A 20,520-nucleotide genomic window follows, 5' to 3' on the forward strand; every position below is an offset into this window, starting at 1 on the left:
TTGTCTGTCTACTGACCAGTCTGTTCTCTGTTCTGTCTGGACAGTCTTAGTCTTGATGGGAAATGAATTATTCCATATGTCAGTGAGTCAAAATATGTGTTCCAGCGACCCTGTGATAAGTGTGATCTGATCTCTGTGTCCAGTGACAATGCTTTATGTCCCTTTCAGCAACTAGCTGGTTAGCTAGATCAAGCAGCATAGAGACAGGTGGAGATTAGCTCTCTTTCCCCATTTGTTGTGAAGACAGCCTGGTAAGTGTGAGAACTGAGACAATGAAGAGCACCAAATAATCTTCATCCAAATTCTATGATTTTTAGTTATTTTTTATTTTTTATTTTATTTTATTTTTTTTGGTTTGGTTTTTCTCTGGTACCGGGAACGGAACTCATGACCTTGCGCTTGCCAGGCAGGCGCTTTGCCACTGAGCTAAATCCCCAGCCCCAAATTCTGTGATTTTTAAGTAGGCTTTTGACATATAACACCTTCCTCCAGCTAATACAGGTGTGGAGATTCATGCATGCATATGTGTGCATGCACACACACACACACACACACACACACACACACACACACACACCACCTTTCTATCTCTGGAACACTGTTTAGTTGGCGCCTCTTTTGCTGGTGACTATGGGTGGGGGAGACAGACCATTCTGGATGGAAGGAAAACTGAATAGCAACCCAGAGGTGGATAGGTACAGTGTTATAATTCTGGAATACAAAGAACAGCTTCTTGGCAATTGAGTAGTGAGACAGAGACCAGAAGAGTCTTAAGTATGACGTGCATGGATCGTTCCAGGCTTTGAAAATGGCTCATGCAGGCATCTCACTGTCAGAGCAAGAAGCGTCCGTCGCATCCCCCTTCACCTCCAAAACAGCCAACATCGAGTGTGTGCCTCATCTCATCAGGTAAGCCTCCTCTTCCCCTTCCACCCCTTGGGCAGGGGGCTCATTATTTAGCCTTGGAAACAGATGGAATTCAGCACTGACTTAGTCCACTGAGTGCAGGTGAGTGCTGCTGCAGTGCCGGTAAGGGGGAAATTAACGCTGCTGAGAATTCTGGCTGCAAAAATACACCAAACAGTGACTTTCACTGAGCCCCAAAGAGTAGGTGGATATGTCATGTAGACAGTTGAAAGCTTGATTTAATATTCACAACCTGTTTGCTTTTCTTCCCCTCTCTTTTCTTTCATATGATGGGTGCCTCCTGGAATATCTCTCTCAGGAGTTTAGGGTGGGCAAGAAAGCAGAATGGGAACACTTATTAGATAGCTTTCTCCATAATGTAGGTCTCCAAGATGAAAATTAGCAAATACACAAAACTCTTACATAAGCAATATTACAGTTGATTAGGGAAAGGCAAGGAAGTAAGAATAATTTACTTACCCACTAGAGAACCCTTACTCCATTCTCATTTCTGATCTTAGCTCTACTAGCATTATGTAGTTAACAATAAAACATTAGGTTTTATATTTTGCCATAAATCTATTTCCCTTGTTTCCCGTAGCACCTGGGGGCAACATCATGGTCAGTGGTCTGGAAGTCATCACCAAGTTTTGGGTATTTGAACAGAAAAACAGCCATGAAATTCTATGGCACGTTCCGTGGTGCATTAGAATGAACAGGTTCCCGCCAGGAATGTGTCAGTCCTGAAATTTCACACCCTGACCTCATATAAACCAGGCAGCTTGACACATCCACCAGAACCATCAAAGGCCATCACCTCCACCATTCCCAAAGCGGCACCAATTCCCAGCCCCACACCCCCTGCTTTGAAGGCAGATTTGATCCTTAGTATCGGTCACTGAGGCTCAGAAGCTCACAATACTTTCTTTGACTCTTTCCTTTCCTTCACCTATACCAAACAGGCATTATGACTTACTGATTTTTCTTTGTACAGTCTCTCCAAGCCCCCTCCTTACCATCTCTATTGCCTTAACCTTGTTTGGTGTCATGGTGACCATACAATAACAGTATTGACAGTATGATTTCCATTATCAATACAACTCATGGAGCTCTTTTTAAGTGTTGTGCTTAGAAATGTGGTGAATAAAGAACAATTATAAGGGCTGGGGATTTAGCTCAGCGGCAAAGTGCCTGCCTGGCAAGCACAAGGTCATGAGTTCGGTTCCCGGTGCCGGAGAAAAACCAAAAAAAAAGAACGATTATAAGTATATATATATATATATATATATATATATATATATACACACATATACACATATATACCTCACAACACAGAGAATCTTACACCTGGTGCCTGTTGAGAGATATTCAACAAACTTGCTTAAAATAAATTAATGTCTAGAAAATACAAAAAATGTTCCAGCTGTTGGGTGTAAGAACTCAAGCCAAGTTGGAAGGTTTCAGTGACCTAGAAGAGGAATAGGACTTATAGGCACAGAATAGAGGTAGGAGGGTGTTATGGCTTGTGTCTAGATGTCCTCCCAAAGCCTCATGTAGTCATGGGACTTTTGCAAAGGTGGCTGGATTTAGAATGTGTGATGCTGGGATAGATTCATAGTGCAATGCTAGGATAAAAGGCACTAGGATTAAGGGTTAGTGCTACCTGCCATAAGTAGCCTGGATAAAATATAAAGGATAGAAAGAGCTGTGGCCGTCCCTTGTTGCTTTGCAACCTTCTGCCCACCATGAACTGTTTCTCATCTGTGATGCCTGTGTGCCATTCTACTCTGCCTTGGAGCCAACCGATTATGGACTGAAACCTCTACAAACTATGGGCCAATAAATCTTTTCCCCTTTAATTTTGGGTCTCAGTTATTTTGTCTCAGCAACTAGAAAGGTAACTAACACAGAGGGAATTCCAGGTAGAGGAAATGTGAATGTCATGTTTGGAAGAGGTTGTAACTGGATTATCAGCTGAGAGACCAATTAGTGAAACTGAGCAGGAATTCTTGGGTGGGATCTATGGAGGCAGAGCTGGAGAAACAGGAGTGGAAGGCTTACCTAGGGAGTTTGGCCTTCTGGATATTTATTTGAAGTGCCTACCTGATCATTCCAGAACACAGAATTTGGGGTCTTCCTCATATACATGGCCCAATGCATTTATGAATGCAATACATTATTTTAGAACACAAGTCATGATGTAAAATTTCTCTAGTAGCAGATGGCTTAGTAAGACTTCAAAGCAGGAAGGCTTTGCTTTTATATTTCACAGAGTCATAAAAATTAGACATGATTCAGTTGCATTAGGCCCACTTTACCCTTTGCTCTCTTGGATGCCTGCTCACTCCTGACTGAGAAAATACTCCAGGGAAGCAAGGAAATATAGTTTTAAATGCACAGGTCCAGGCTCACAGGTTTGAGACATGATCCACTTGCTTTGTTCACGTTGCTTAGGGCAAAGACTATGTCTTACTCATTACTGTACAAAGCATCATGCCTCGTACTAAACTCGGTACACCAGAGTGTTGGAAGGATGTTTGTGGGACACACGAATACATATGTGAGCTGCTCAAAATGCATAATCATGAAATATAACAATAATTTTGGAGGACCACAAGCACTCTATTCTTTACTTAGAGTGATTTTACTTAGAGCAGTAATTTTGGAGGACCGCAAGCACTCAGTCTTTACTTAGAGTGGTTTTTGTTTTTGTTTGCATTTTCCTTCTTTCCTTTGAATCTGGGTGCTCTTATTGTCCTGGAAATACAAACAACTGCAAAAATCACAATGTTTATGTCAGACTTGGAAGTACAATACAGGCTTCACAGGCTTGTTCTTCTCAGCTTGTCTTCTCTTCCATTCTCTGTGTTGAAAATAAATGCCAATGCCTCATAGCCTGGTGGAAAACATCTGCCCAAGCTCCCTGGCCTGTCTCCCAGCCCAGCTCTCCCATCTTGCCTGAGGCACAGTGGTTAGTAATTGGCTCTGTTTTCCTTTTCCTGTCCCTGTTCTGTTAACAAAGTATTAGAACAGAGCAAGTGTCCAAGTTAGTGGAGCCAAGAAATGAAGTGGGCGTGGGTATCTCTCATGTAGAATCATTTCTTCCCTGACTAAAGTAGGCTGAGGGATGTTCAGGTCCTCTGTCTTTCTCCTGGCTGCTGCTAACCAACAGAGCTCAGTTAAGAGAGTAATACCTCCCATGGAACTTTTATCCTCCATGGAGGATAGCCACTTTCAAAGCTGAGGTTCTTAACTATGTTCTCCATCTGTTGATCTCCACACCAGCTCAGATCACTACCCAGGGTTCTTCCTAGAATACCAAGGCCAGCAAAACTTACTCTGTCTTAAATATTAGAGCTGCAATCACACTTCCAACAATGTGAGAGCATGAAACATCCTTTAGTTTCATGTCTTTAAGGGCCTGCGGAACACACGCAACAATTTCTAGGAAGTATGTGTTATGATACAAGGAGTCAGAATCAAGTGAATGCTGGACATGTTGAACCCTATCAGTGTTGTACTGTGTGTATAACATTTGTGGTAATCTTACTTCAAGGGAAGGATCATGCTTGACTCACTTTACATTGTCCATGACATTTGGTGTAATGCTGACACCTCATAAGACCTATGTAAAAGTGAATCAAGCATCAACAAGGGAGGGGATGACTGAGGAATGAATGAATGAATAATTAAGTAAGTAGTTGAGAGGATGAATCAATGATTTAAGTGAGTGTATATCAATGGGCTATTAAAAATGAAACTCCTTTGGAAATGTAAAAGAAACTAACAGATGTGTTTCATACAGAACCAGATTTATTTTATGTATTTATTTTCTTACTTACTTATTATTTTTTCAGAGAAGGCCGAGCTGCTCTGGTTTCATCCTTTGGGGTGTTTAAATACTTGATCATGTATGGAATAATCCAGTTTGTTGCAACACTGCTGCTCTATTGGGTATGAACCAAAGTCTTTTCTTTCCAATTCTAATTGTATTTACATCCAGGGTTCATTCTTTGCAGTGTGGCTTTGACACAGGTTTTCTTGTGTTACAATAAATGACATTTTGTGAACTAGGTGCCTATGTGCTTGGGAACTTGTGTGATGGTGCATAAAGTGTGGAGGTGGAAATAAGTAAATGTGGATTCATTTTCTAGGGTGTTATTTTTTTCTGGAGAACCTGAGACTCTTGACCTCTCCAAGCCCATTTTCTTCCTTTGGAGTGTAAGGAGAGTTTCAAAGTAGCCTAAATATAACTCAGCAGGAAGAGAATCAATCTCCAACTGTGGAATATTTGTGGTAAAAGACTGAGAAAAGATTAAAAGGAAGATAAGTTGTTGGATTTGATTGTGAAGGGCTAGAATGTTAAAAATGTCCCTACTGGAGATTTGTTCCTGAACCTACTCACTTAAACAAATGAAAATAGAGTTGGGAAAGGATTACCAATATTTTAATACTGAAAAAGCCTCTTAAAATCCAATGATAAGAAATACTTAATCTCACAATGACTGACTCATTGCTAGGATGGAATTAATTCAAATCCTAGAAAATAGTGACTCAGTTTCATACCATCCAATGAGATGCCAAGGATTTTAGTTAGTCATTACCTTCCTGGATAGGGGAGAAAAATAATAGTTGCCTTCTAACTACTTTGAAAAGAATGCTGGAAATGATAAAAATGCTACTATGATAGAAGCTACATTTATATTTCCCTTTCTTTCTTTTTCAGCAACTACAACTCTTTGGAAATTACCAGTATCTCATGCAAGATATAGCCATTACTTTGATGGTCTGTTTAACAAGTAAGCCTTTTAACAAAGCATGATGCTCATTTTTATCTGTGAAAGTCTACAAATGCACAAAAAAGAGCTTTTGAGAAAATGGTACCTTAATGGCTGAAGCCTCATTGCCTATGAATTTCTTGAAAGTGATGTTGGGAATAGGTTGAAGTTTGAAATCCCCAGACTTTTCAGGGAAACATCCTGATAAGAAGTAGGTCTTAGCCTCAAAAACTTGTCAACATATTCAGTGTATTTTGTGTTCTTTGTAGTTTATGTCTCGTACATAAAAAATGAATAAGAAATATGAAAAGGGATTTAAAAAAAACCCTAAAGGTCATTTTTCATTGTTCAGCTATGCTTCATATTGACGTAAAGCTAGGTCTTTGCTGGGTCTTTGACATGTGAGAACAAATGCTAACATTTTATTCTAGCAGAATTCTCTCAAAAGCAGGGTGTGGCTTACAGAACCATTGCTCATTTCCTTCCTTTGGGATGGCACTGATAAAATATTTCCAATCAAGAAACTCAGGGCTTGATCCTAACTCTTAATAAGTGAGTAAGGTGATTGCCTCAACAGAAAATAAAGAAAAAGAATGGCATTGTCATCTTCTTTTCTTTGCCCAATAATGGAGCATTATGAAAAATAACAGATAAAGCATCAGCCATTGTAAGCTATTAATAACCTTGAGAATTTCATATAGCATCTTAAACATGAAACTGGTATTAAGTCATTTATTACATGAACCCAGTGACAGGATTTACCAGTTCCATAGATGCGAGTAATATCAATTTTGATTATTAGGGTTGTGATGTCTCTTCATAGCCTATTAAATATTTTTCTATATGTTATTAATATTCATATGACTAGATACTTTTGAATGCATGATACTGCCTCTTATTTTGAATCAGTGATATTTCTTTTATGATGTTTGATATTTTTTAAGCAATTTGCATGATTTATTTGTGAATGATGGTGAAAAGAAAGAGGAAAGCTAGGAATTTTCAAGATCTTGCTGGGCATGGTGGCACACACCTATAATCTCCAAACTCAGGAGGCTGCAGCAGGAAGATTGTTGTGAGTTTGAGACCAGCCTGGACCTCAAAGTGAGCTTGAGGCCAGCCTGAATTGCATAGCAAGACCCTGTCAAAAAAAAAAAAAAAAAAAAAAAAAAAAAAAAAAAAGAACTAAGCTAGCTCACAGGGACACAGAAGTGATGTCATGGCCCTCTTTCACTATGCCCTGTCTCTGTGACCTTTGGCAAGTTACTTAAGAATTAAATAATTTCTTAATGTGTAATGTTTTTCGAAGTTCTGGAGCTCAGAGGAAAATGGTGCCTACAGAGTTTAAATTACTGTACAGGTTACACTAAGCATTCCTAGCAAGGTGAATGACCTTCCACTGCACCTCTCCTCTTTGTCTTCTTTTGAGAAGACTGTTTAGCTCTGTAAACACTTGGAAGATATCAGAGTCAGGTAGACCTGTGTTACTAGGAGCCCCAAAATATGAGTATCAGCTCTAGTCTTGCCTTAGAATTGTTTTATGACCTAGAGCAAGTGTTCTATGCTTTTCCACACTTGATTCCTTGGTATTGGTCATGGACGCAGCAGCGATAACCTGTTGACCCTCGTGCCACCTGACCACTCTTAAATCGTCCCTCATCCAGCGTGGTCACAGTGAGTGCTGGGATAACCCAGAGCAGGTCTGTGATCATCTCTAGAAGAAGAAAGCCTCGGGAGGGGAAAGACCAGAAACATCATGTTCCATCAGAACGACAGCACCTTTTCCAGTTAGTCAGAAATCATGCAACTGTCTTAGTGAGTGTGCTGAGCTCTGGGGAGATGGGTAGAGAGGGGAGTAGAAGCAGGACACAGGTGTTTTTGTTTGTTCACTGCCTTCTGACTTCAAACACTGTTTTCCCGCCTTGCCAACTCAGTCATCCCAAAGACAGGTTGTTTTCTGCACAATTCTAGGGATTAAAATGATCTCATCTTTAGTTATGAGAAGTCCTGGTATCATAAGTTAATATTCCACATTTGTATCTAATTCAAAGTTTTTCTTCCCTTAGATCAAGGCTGATCTATGGGCTTGCAGGAAGCAATGGGCGAGGAAGGAAATGACATCTCTGCGTTCCCTCGTGTCATACACTCTCTAACCCTGCTTCAGGGAATAAAAACAAGAAGGGAATATTTGTTACTTACACGAAGATATGTGAAAGGCCCTAATATGGCAGAGGCCTTAAGAAGGCAGGGATCCAAACTCAGGTGATCTGCACAGGCTCACTGGTGAGGCCTTCAGAGCTTCCCTGTAGAGTGGTCTAGATGACAGCTTCCTGGCATGGGTACTGCTCTTCCTTCTGACCCCTCAGGAATATTTTCTGCAGCTGTCTCTGGATGGAACATACCTTAAAGACCAGCAGGTCACACCACTGGGCACTTTCCTTCCAGGACAGCTCTAGCCTGGCTAATTTCCTTGGCTTCTACTTGACCTACCAGGTTGTACTTGTACAGTTTACTCTTGCTCCCTGATTCCTTTTCTCTCCCCAGCATGTTATAGGACAGAAGGAGTGATAAATGCCAAATGCTCCTCCCCAAGTCATCTCTAGTCTCTCTGATGATGGTTCCTATGACTTCCCCTCATTGGATTATAGCAACGAGAGAAGGAAGTAATAGTTTACACTACTCTTAACAATTCCCTTTAAAGAATCCCTTGAAAATCTCTGCAGTTTTCTCTTGTAGACTTAATACATAGGTAATTGAGGGGAGGGGGCGTGCACATAGTTGAAGGACGAATGAGGATTTCTCCTGTAAGCTATGGTGAAGATATCATGATCATCTCTCTTCACAGTATATAAGCACTTACCATTCATTGCCCTCAAATATGAGGTTTGGCAAAACTTTTCACAAACAAGAAAAACATAATTCAACACCCTGTTAGACTAATGTTCTTCTTTTACCCTGTATTAGTCAGAGGTGCTTGGTGTCTGAAAAGGCTGATAGCTCAAGTTTGGAGTTTAGTGAGGGATTTACATAGATGAGTGAACAACACACAATTTACTGAATGGCAGAAAATAGCAGACACTTGGGAATTCAGAGTAAGCAGAGATTGCCTTTTGAATAAGGAGGAGATGACAATGGAGAAAGGAGAGAGAAATAGGGATAACTTCCAGGAAGAGTAGTATTCCCACTTATTCAGGCAGGATGGATAGATAGATCTCAACATTTTGTTAAAAGGGCATTTCAAGGAGAGGGAAGCAGCATGAACAATAGCGTTGATAAATATGAGGTATGAGTTTTTCAATTCGACCACACTGTAGGATATGTGAAAATAAGCAGCAGGGGACATCATCTGCAAAGGTGAGGTTGGTGGGGTCACAGAGAGTCTTGACTGCCAGGCTGAGATCTGAGCACATTCATCTGCAGCCCTTGGGAGTCACTGGCAGTTAGATGTGATTACTATCAAGGACTCTCATCCAAGCTCCTTATTATTTCAAGTCTTCAGCTAAAGTCTTAGTACTTAAAAAAGACAATACTATCACATACTAAATTAATTTACTTATCTGCTTTGTTCCCACAGATTTTAAGGCAACAAAGGCAGCCAAAGAGATATAATGCTTTAAAGAGAAAAACCAAGAAGAAAAGCAAAATGTAGTCAGGAGGGAAGTCAATTAATTAGGGAAATGCATGGCTTGAAGCCCAGTTTAACCCTCATTTGAGTAGCAGCCATCGTGAAGATTTGTGCTAATATCTCTGTCCTCTTTGATAAGAGCCACTTGAGCTAGATCAAGAAAATACAGGGGGAAACAATGAAAAATATAGTTCTCAGAAAAGAAAACCTTAGAATAGAAAGGCTGAAGCACCTGAGCCTCAGGAAGAGTAGGGCACAAATACCCCGAAAGCCAGATCATTTTCTTTATTTCCAAATAATCATCTTTACCCTCTCTTCTTTTTCCCCCATTCTTGTCATTTTCATCTGACCTTTACTCCTTCGCTTTACAAATGTCCCCACAAAGTGACACCTGAATGGGTCTCCATAGCTTTCTGCTTGTCTTCCCATGGTTAGTGAAGTCAACCTCTCATTGTTCCATTTTCCAATGTTTCTTTGGGAGGGAGCAAAATTATTGACTTAATTTGGGTATGATGCCCACCTCTAGGCCATGATTTTTATGAATGAAGGGGGCTTTGTACAATTCAGCTTCATACCAAATATTTAGACCAAATACTTCTACACACAGGAGAAGACAGTATCTAGAGAAGGAGGTGTGGGAGGAAATTTCTTCCTTACATAAATACAACTCTTATTCAAGTCCCATCAATGTTTCACTGAGTTGTAACCTTTTCTGGGTAGAGCCCCTTGGAGAATATGATGGGGGATATAGATCTTGTTACATTAGAAATCTCAGGCTGCACACTCAGGATTTTACATTCAGTTCTGGTGGGTTTATGGGCCTCTTGACGTTTGACTTACATGATTTGCAAAGTGCATAATATAAAGTAAATCAACTACCAGACATTCAAATGATGCTGAACAATTAAAAATTATACTTTGAGAGAAGAATTTGAAATGGCAAATTCCTCCCAGGTAGCAGGCCCTGTGCCAGCTTCAGTGCAGGCCAGAGAGTGGAATGAGTCAGGATTTCTTTCCCTCAGGCTGCTCACAGTCTACGGAGGGCAGATGTAAATAACTAGGCTGAATGCCAGACACCCTGCACTCCAGCTGTAATAAGAAGAATGTGCTATGGAGAGTCTGAGGAAGGAATGATACATTCTGAATAAAACGTATTTCACAAGTTTGCTTTCCTCTGTACACAATGTGATAACATATATCCTTGTCATCCTAAGGAAATTTGTATAATTTAGAGAAGTTATTCTGGCTACTGATAAATATTAGTGCTACCCACGCCAGTATTTCAGGGCTCCTCATTATATTCTTCTTGATGCTGGAAACCCATGACAGTGCACAGTGCTGTAGAGTAGAGAGCATGGGGCTTTACAGGCAGACAGACTTGAGTTTACATCAACATTCTGCCAATTACTGAAGGTCTTTAGGCAAGGGACTCTGCTTCTCAGAGCCTCAGTTTCTCCTTCGGTAAAACTTACCCCTTTTCCATTGTTGTTTAAGGAAATACAGATAATATTCATGGAAAACTTGGCATGCTGTCTGGAACCTAATAGGTATCCTAAGGTGTAGTCATTATTTTTATATTTATTTATGGTTTGAAATACAGATTCCCTGGTAGAATTATTAGAAGTCTCTAATGTGGAAAAAGTCAAAGTACTCTGGGTAAGGACAGCAACTAGCTACTGCCACGATACTGTTGCATAACAATTCACTCCCTAAACTCAGCAGCTTGTACCACCAAGTTCTTCTCCCTACTCATGGGCCTGCAAGTTGACTGCCATTCAGCTGATCTAGGTTGGTTATCCAAGCCACTCTGTGTGGGGATGTAAATCATGTGATATTGGTCAAGCTATGGGGTTTGTTTTGGGTCTATTCTATATTTGCATTCCAGGGTCAGGGTGAATAGGCAGCGAGGGTGAATTCTCACCGAGAATCACAGAAAGCAAGAAAACCTTTGCAGGAATGCCTGAAACCAATATTAACATCTCTTTGGCCAGAATCACATAGTGAAGCCCAAATAACTCCAGCTCAATGAAACCAATAATTCAACCCAACACAGTTCCTGTATAAAAAACAAAACAGGTCATAAACTACAAAGAGAGCATGTGTGAGAGAGAAGACCAAAGGAGCAGAGGCTGGAAAATGATTACACCCCTCTCCTGGACTCAATGCTCCTTCCTGAGCTCTCAGATGTGTTGGTCTTGGATACTGGGGTGCAGAGCGAATGCCAAGCACTGTGGCTTCCACGTTGTGTGATCTAGGAGCATGGTCTCTCTGCTCTTTCTTCAGCACTAATCACAGTCCACAATGGGACCCTCTTCTTTGGGCATCCAACACAGCTCAGTGGCTTCTGATGCCATCTACCAAGAGTCAGGCCAAACACCACAAGTCAGGGAGACAGCCTCTACAAAGCTGCCTTCATTTGAGATATTATCCATAAATTCTGGGGTCCCTCTGTTGCCTGCAATTCTGACTAACTGGCTACAAATTTAGAGGTTTCCACTCCCCCACAGGCTCAATAATTTGCTACAATCTGCAGAACTCAAAGAAGTGCTATACTTATGATTACAGTTTTATTTAGACCAAGAGGATAGAAATCAGAACCAGTTAAAAGCAGAGACGCTTGAAGTAAAGTCTGGAGGGGGTCCCAATGTGACTTCTACTGTCCTTTCCCTGGGGAGTCAAGATGTTCACTGTCCTGGTACACAGATCTGTGACAGTGTGCAGAGTTCCGCCAACCAGGGAAGGGAAACTGAACTTCAGAGACTAAAACTTTTACTTAGATTTCATTATGCAAACATGACTGATTGAACTATTGACTACAGGTTGAACTTAATCTCCATGTTCCAATTCTCTTGGAGGTCAGGCTGAGATATGGCTCAAAATCTCAACCTTCCAATCATACAATTGGTCTTTGGGAGTAAGGCCAGCCCCTTTCCTGAGTAATATTATTAATAAAAATTCTTATCAGATTCCCCCATCAGTTATTTTGGCATAAACTGTCAGGGACCCCCCCCCACTATGAAAAAGAAAGATGCTCTGGTCACTGAGGAAATATCAGGGATTTAGAGGAAGCATTACAGTAACTGGGAACAAAGTTCATTATTACACAGTCTGTATGTGTCTGCAACTGGACTTGCAATTCTTTGAAGGAAGAGGCGATGGTCCTTCTACTTCTGAGATTCCACATCCTCTAGCCCAGCAAATCACTGCAAAACACTGGTTAGACTGGTAACAGTGAAGTCATAGTCACTGAGCTTCAGAAAAAAACGAGTTCGAAGAGCTTTTGGATGGCATGTAAACATTCCAAAAAATTTTATTTTGTACATAAAAAATGAAGAACCAGAGAATTTACATGATTACCCCAGAGTACACATCGAACAAAAGCAAGACCTACTTTAGAGATTTACTATCCCAAACTTCATACTGGCTCCCTACCACCTTGACCTTACAAGCATGAACTCAAACCAATGCATGCACATTCTATTTTCCTCTTTATGTCAGAGAAATAAGAGATAAACTGTGAAAAGGAAGTGGTAGCAGAGAGGAACATGAGAACTGAAATATGACTCTGTGATGTCCATTTTTAAATGTAAAATCTAATTTTGTAATTCTAACCTGCTTGTACTTCTTTCCTGCTCTGTCCTGAGAAGTTAAGTACATTTTACTTCATCCTCTTCCAAAAAGGGTTATTCATTTTTGTGAAGTTGATTTTTAATTGACCATTTTCAATCCCTTTAAATTAAAAAAGTAAATCCTTAAACAAAAACATATCTTCACACACCATCATAAAGAAGGAAGATTTTTTTAGTTTTTTTCCCCCCTAACAACAGAATGCATACTAGCAGTCCCCTCTCCCCTGCCTTTACATACATATCCAGGAAGGAACAAAGTACACCTCTAGCATCTATCACAATTTCTGCCAGATTAAAGGGATCAGAAAATGTTGGCTGAATGACCAATCAAACTCTTTTCATGAATTACCCAGCCTTATGAAGGCAAGTCTAGCTAGACTCTTGTTTATTCTTATCCTAACTTTCCACATTCCCATCAATATTGTGAGGTAATGTGGTTATTTTTTTTATACCATTTGACAGGTCACTTGCCTCTTTGGCACACCATTCTTGGTTAGTTTGGTTAGAGAAAAAGTATTTGCACCAAATGATATGGTAACTGTATTAGTTACAGGATTTTGTAGCCCATTACTTTTCATTTTTGAAGCAGAAGCTATAGCATGGAAGAGCCGAGGGTGTTAAGAGTCGGACACGCAATGAAGTAATATGCTTATGTATGCGTCAGTGTTCAGTCAACGCTTGCTCAACCTCAATCCTAAAACAAGACTCAAATACAGGAATATGCATCTCAATCTTTTATTCTCAGTGATGGAGTGCTAAAGGGCAAAATGCATTTGTCTTTCAGTGAGTTTAACTGATGCCTATCCAAAGCTGGCTCCCTATCGACCTGCAGGACAGCTCCTTTCGCCACCTTTGCTGCTTTCGGTCTTCCTCAATTCCTGTTTCACCTGCATTGTGCAGGTGTGCGCCTTTTTCTATGTGAAGCAGCAACCTTGGTATTGCGAGGTCTACCGATACCAGTGAGTTCATTTTCTTAGTTTTTAAAATTGATATGGTAATTCTCCACCAATACTGCCTAACTTTGGTTGGAACATGGCCTAAAATGTTTATCAACAAAATTTGTGTCTCCACACTGTGAAACATTAATGGTAAAACAGAATGCACTGGGTGGAGTGCTGGGATGAGCCGTGTGTAGTAGGTAGGAAGAGATCAGTCACACTGGGTAGATCTAAGAGCTGAGTGACTGCGTGAGTGTTGTCATTTCCTGACAGTTTGGATTTTCTATGGACCATGGGTTAATCAGTTCTGGTAAGGAGTAGGACAGTAGATGTCTTAAGTTTTCTGAGTTACATAGTCTCTGATGTAATTCATCAACATTGCTGTTGTAGCACAAAAGCACCCATCAATAATATGTAAATAGGTAGGTATCTTTATGTTCTAATACAACTTTATTTACGAAAGCTTGGGAGTTGGATTTGACCTGTGGATTTCACCATTTACTGGCTTTTAATAGAGACATACATACAAGAGTCACTGCTTAGATCATTTTAAGCTTTTTAAATGATTGTTAAGACTAAAATGTTAGTGGATGGAATCACTATTCTGATTTAATTGAAAGACTAATCTCAGGATATGTATTTTTACCTCCCTGGGTTTAGTTTCCTCAGTGATAAATCAAAGGTAAGATGAAGTAATAAACTATGTTATAGACTCTCAAACTTTTTTTTTTCTGAGGAAGCCTCCGTGATTCCACAAGAAAAGTCAAGAAAAGAGCCCTTATCTTTGAAATAGGGAAGGCACACACTCCCCCTCACCCCACTGTCATCCTGAAAGCCTGAGAACTGGGAGAAATAAATGAAACAAAGGCTGAAAAGATGGATGTCTAAGATTGTCATTTAGATCCTAGATCCAGCAGTTCAAATATTACTTGGAATGTGGACTTCTGTTTAGTTTCAAAACCAGATTTCCCCAAATATTGTAGTGCATGTGCTCAAAGAAGTCTATTCCGATTGAAAAAAAAAAAGAAGACAAGGTCATGTAGCCCAAAGAGGATGGATAGGAAACCAGAATAACCCTGCTTCTGTCGCTAAGTGGCTACAAAATATTTGCCCTCAACCTATTAGAAATGCAAGTAGAAAGAAGTAGGAACTTTTTGTTGCTAAACTCCATCACCCAGGGCATCTAGTTCCTGTCCATCTTTCTGCAAGAATATGACTACTGATTGCCAGTTTCATTAATTTACTTAGTAAACATTAATCAAATATGTACAGTAGGAAAGCACAACTGGCACCTAGGGAGCCCAGGATAATAAGAATTAAGTCTTGCATTTGAATTCCCAGTTGGAAAATGAATCTGATCCATAAAGCATTTTAATAGTAATTACAAAGTTTCAGGCAAGAAAGCTAAGGCAAGCTAGATTTGTATTGTAAGTTTCATCACTGAAAAAAAAGAAGAAGAAGAACATTGCACATAGGTAATGAGGACTAGGAAAGCGCAGATTTTAAGTCAGTATTTTTCTGTGTAACTGTTACGTGATCCTGTGGTGTAAGGTGTCCCATGTATATTTAAGTAAAACAAAAACAACAATAAAAATCAAAAGAAAAATTCCATATTCAACTCATAGCTCACATGTGAAAGACAAGTCAACAAAATTATTGCAAAACAATAAGCCACAGAGGGTAGAATGGGGATTCCAGGAAAAGAAATTTTCTTTCCAGGAAAAGAAATTTTAATATAGTGCAGTTTGAAGGATGAGTATTAATTCAATTAATGTGAATAATGTGCCAAACACAACAAATCTGCAAATTGTGGTATTTGAGGAACACGGAATAATCCCCAATGTTAGGAGTGTAAGACCAGAAAGGAAGGTGAAGGCTGGAAGGAATGCTCTTGTAGATCAGCCTGATGGGTGTAAGTTTAACTTGTTAGCATTATACAGCTTATAGGATGTTTAAGAAGATTTGTCTAAGTAAAGAGAAAGGATTAGTGTGTAGACACTCACACTCAGCGTGCAAGTGAGGAGGCTTATCCCAGTGATGAAAGAAGCACACACACACAAAGACACACGTGAAAACACATATACATATGTTCAATTCACATGGTATGTTTACTCCTTGAATGGAAAGGAATTCCAGAGAAAATTCTCATCCAAGACCTTTCACAATTCAATTCACATGGTACATTTTACTCTTTGAATTGAAAGGAATTCTAGAGAAAATTCTCATTCAAGACCCTTCACAATAGATTACTTGCTCTACATGAAGTGCTAAAGACTTGACTTCTGCTGAATTTTATTTGGGCGTCATCATGCCAAAAAGTGAACAAAGTAGATCTTAGTCACTACCGACTGGAACAGGTATAAAGCTGAAATCTCATGGTAGTGATTAAACTTATTGTTTTTGCCTATAATGGACAGAAATGGAATAAAATACCTGATAAATGCCGGCAATTCTCTTGTAGTGAGTGCTTTCTGACCAGCCAAAGTAATTTCTCAACGAGTGTGAGTTTGGGAAGAAACTGGACTGGGAATGCAACCCTGGTTCCTGGCTCGGTTTTAAGTTTCGAGGGTACCACACTGTGGCCCATCACCACCATGAACTGTATCACGATAGCGCTTATCTTCTCTAAGGGCAAGCCTTTTCGGAAACCTATCTATACAAACTGTAAGTATATGGAGTTTAATTTTTTCTTTTTAAAATATTTTTCTGTTCCTCCACCATCCCCAGAGTTGCAACTCACCAGTGAAGAAAGGAACAATTGCATTACTCCAGCAGGATTCTTTTGAACTTGGTCACCAGTGTTAGAATCCAGGGAAAGAAACTTGCTTATTTTTAATAGGCACCAACATTGTGTTCCTCAATAGTGAGTCCTGCACTACTGAGACAGCACATCATTCTAAACACAGACATATAGTTCAGGCTATTTTGTAAAATGTTTCTGGTCAATCCAAATGCAAATGAACCTCTTTGTAGCTCTACAACATTGAGAAAGTTACCTTAACGCTTCTGAGCCCCTATTTCCTCAAATAGAAGAGTAGCACAACCTTCAGGCCCATGAGGAAAATGAAGCAGGTATTTTACATAAATGGCCTGTATACAGGGGAGCCTGCACTTATAATGTGTGCTCAAGAATTCTTATTTACCTCCTCAGTATACTCACTTAGGTGAAATAAGAACAAAACCAAGCAGTAACAAACTACAAAACCAAAGCAAAAACTCTTTGAAGCGGCGACCCCTCCTCCAGTGTTAGGAGTGTAAGGAGCAGGGGAGGAGTGAGAAAAAACCAGAAAGGAAAGTTCACACTGGAATGGATGCTCTTCTGGTAAGCCTGATGAGTAAGGGTTTCACTTTTTAGCGCTATATGGATTATAGGATGTTTAGGAAGATTTGCTCAAATAAGGAGAAAGGACCAGAGGCAGGAAAGCCAGAGAATGTGTCCTGTTACCAAAGACTGTGGTGATTTGAGAGTGGAGCGATACGCCATTAATGCTTACGCCAGGATTAAAGAAAGAATGTTGGGCAAACTAGGACATGGTCACTCTGTGCTCCATGCATTCATCTCCAGTACTTGAGGATTATAAACAATGCTGTGAAAAAAAATTACTTGGCTACATAAATCACCGTGACATAATCTTTGATTTCCATAGAGTAACTAAGGTCAATCATTGGGTGAAAGCATGTGAATATGTTATAGCTTTTGATTTACAATTGAAATTTCTCTCCCAAACTTCATACCAACTGTCATTCCTATCTGCTGTTTTGGAGAAGGTTTGCTTCATAACAACATACCACATATGAGATGTAAAAAAAATTATCCTAATGCCAGGGGTGGTGGCAGATGCCTCTCTTTGCAGCTACTTGGGAGGCTGAAGTAGGAGGATCACAGATTCAAGCCCAGAATGGGCAGCGTAGCAAGACTCTGTCTCAAAAAGAAAATAAGTAAATAAATAAAAAGTTTAAAAAATAAATAAGTAAAAATACAAGGTCTGGGGATGTAGCTATGTAGCAGAATGTACCTGGTTTTGATCCCCAGTACTGTAATCAATCAAGCAAACTGTCATAAAATAAAATAAAGAAAAATTTTGTTGATCTGATGAGACTTTTTAAAAATCATATCACATTCAGTTTTTATTTGTATTTTTTGATTTTCATCTTCAGTGAGGATAAGCATATTTTTTTTCCTTTTTTTCCTTTTTTTCTTTCTTTTTGTGGTACTGGGGATCAAACTCATGACCTCACGCTTGCTAGGCAGGCCCTGTGCCACTGAGCTATATCCCCAGCCCCTGCATATTTTTATATTATTTGTCCTTTTGTGAATTATCCAGGTACATTTTAAATCTACTTTTTACTTATTCACTTGTTTGCCTTATTTATTTGAGCTGTTTATTATTCTTTTGTGGTTTTATTTCCTTTGCCCTTATGCACAGAAAGTTTTTCCTAATTACAAAATAGAATAGATTACTGCTTATTTAGGTTTAAATTTTTATTTTAATGCTTTTAGAAATAGTTCATGGTGTAGTTTGTGGCAGGGGTCAAATTTGTTTATCGACCAGTTTTTCTGAGATGTGTTTTGGCTATTGAGTATTTAACATCCCTTTCATTCATTTATTGCCAACTGAACATAATACTGACATAGGAGAAATGTAACTCCCAGCCTGCTAGGTGTCAGATGTACCCAGGTCGTGTCCTCTGAGATTGAAGAATGAATTCCAAGGAACGATGGAGGTTAACAGTAGGAAAGATACATGGAGAGATAGCTCCTCAGAGTCAGGAGGGGTCGAGAAAGTGGGTTGCCAAGGAAACCACTTTTCCAAGAATGTTTTATAGAGCAAACTCATGAGGTGGGTACAAAATCATGAGGTGGCTGCAACTTAGGTCAAACTAGAATCAACCAATAAAATTACAAGTATAGATGGTCAGCTAATATTGATCTAGTAAGGAAATGGGTCACACAGCAAGGGTACATGGAAAGAACAAAGGCATTTTGGGGAACTATTTTTCTTAATAGCCGATATATACATGTTTGATTTTCTTTTTGACTCAACAGATTTTAGGAGTTTCTTTACTTCTATATTGGGAGGGATTTTTCTTTTAAACTTATCCAATGATATCTGTTTTTATTGTCGTGATTAGACAATCTAGCCTTTGAAATTTCTGCTTTGCATTTTTTTACACTTATGGCATCAATTTCTTTTTTTGTTTGTCTTTTTGTTTGTTTGCTTGAGATAGGGTCTCACTGTGTAGCTCAGGCTGGCCTTGAACTCACAATGATCCTCCTGCCTCTGTCTCCTAAGGGTTGGGATTACAGGCATGTGCCATCATGCCAGGCTCATGGCATCAATTTTGAACCCCAATTTTGTAAAGAAGTCATACACTAGTCAGGCCTGGTGGTGCACGTTTGTAATCCCAGGACTTGGGAGGCTGACGCAGGAGGCTCACCACAAGTTTGAGGCCAGCCTGGGCTACACAGTGAGTTTAATGCTACCCTAAAGTACACAGCAGGACACTATCTCAAAAACAAACAAGCAAAAAAGAAGTCATAGACTTAGAAAAGTAGGCCTCTATTTTTAAGTTAGAAATGTACATTTTTTCTGGTAAATCAGTTTCACCAACTACATTATTCAACTTTTTCTGTTCTTGTTTAATTATTTTGGTGTTTTGTTGAAGGACTTGAAAGCATGTTAAGTCTCCTTCTAGTTTTCTTAGAAACATCCCAAATTTCTCACCATTTTCCTAAATGTTGATATGTTTGAAAACACCCTTGGTTCTTGTCAAAACAAACTAAGATTTTGACTTATATTTTAGAGTTAATGTCTTAGCCCCTATTTTAAATTGAAGATGTACTTTGTGTGATGTCACTAGCCAGTACTTTCATAGTAGTTGCAAGTACTCTTGCATACACTGAGCAAATTAGGGTAGTTGCATCCTAGGGACTCCAAGACTGAAAGGAAACTGAATCCTTATACGAAACATATCTGAGAATCCTAAGTGAGAAAAGGTTTACAAGCAAATATTCTAACAAGTGTTACCTAACAGTTCATATATTCTCAGGATCGTAAGTCAAAAATTTTTAGAACTTCTAAGATATAGTACACAAGCCATTTTATTTTGAAATAGCAGAAAAAAATCTTCATCCTTCTTATCAGCCTTTGACAGAAGCTCAACCTTATGCTGACAAGATGTAGAAAAGACACAGATTTAATTTTTTTCTACGGAAGCAAGTATGAATGATCACAGGCCCTTTCCTCATTTGACAAAAGACCCTAATGGTTTTCACAAGTCTTCTCAAGTTCACTGCATGAGGAGAGCCCACTCTTCCTGGTTTCCTTATTGGCAGGACCTATTCAGGGAGGGGGAACATCCACTTCAATTCTCCATCGCATTTTCCACCAACAGTGATAGAAAGAACGGAGCCAGCTTCACAGATCCCCGGAATACAGACAGAGTGCTACACAAAGCACTCAGGCCAGTTGCTGGTGAGGGCCAGAGCTTAAGTGGATGCACTTTTGAGTAGCCCTCTTCTTCCCAGTGTCTGGGTCCCTGGGACCCTCAAACAATGAAGTCAGTGAAAAAGCCACACAGCCATCCGGTGGGACTTTCTTTGTGCCCTGCTGGTCAGATTGCTTTATTTTAGGAGCTGCACT

At 39.6% G+C, this 20,520-nt stretch overlaps 1 protein-coding gene across 1 annotated transcript in view; it reads left to right on the forward strand.

Moving 5' to 3' along the window:
- Positions 1-20,520, forward strand: part of Atp13a5 (ATPase type 13A5) — a 103,743-nt gene that overhangs the window by 76,510 nt on the left and 6,713 nt on the right. Inside the window, exons 23-27 of the mRNA XM_005383208.2 lie at positions 800-909; positions 4,764-4,860; positions 5,633-5,705; positions 13,723-13,897; positions 16,338-16,540. Coding sequence (XP_005383265.1) covers positions 800-909; positions 4,764-4,860; positions 5,633-5,705; positions 13,723-13,897; positions 16,338-16,540 — 658 coding nt within the window. The remainder of the gene's footprint in view (positions 1-799; positions 910-4,763; positions 4,861-5,632; positions 5,706-13,722; positions 13,898-16,337; positions 16,541-20,520) is intronic.

The sequence above is a fragment of the Chinchilla lanigera genome, unplaced genomic scaffold (genome assembly GCF_000276665.1).
Source record: "Chinchilla lanigera isolate Chin_1 unplaced genomic scaffold, ChiLan1.0 scaffold00019, whole genome shotgun sequence".
Classification (NCBI taxonomy): Eukaryota; Metazoa; Chordata; class Mammalia; order Rodentia; family Chinchillidae; genus Chinchilla; species Chinchilla lanigera.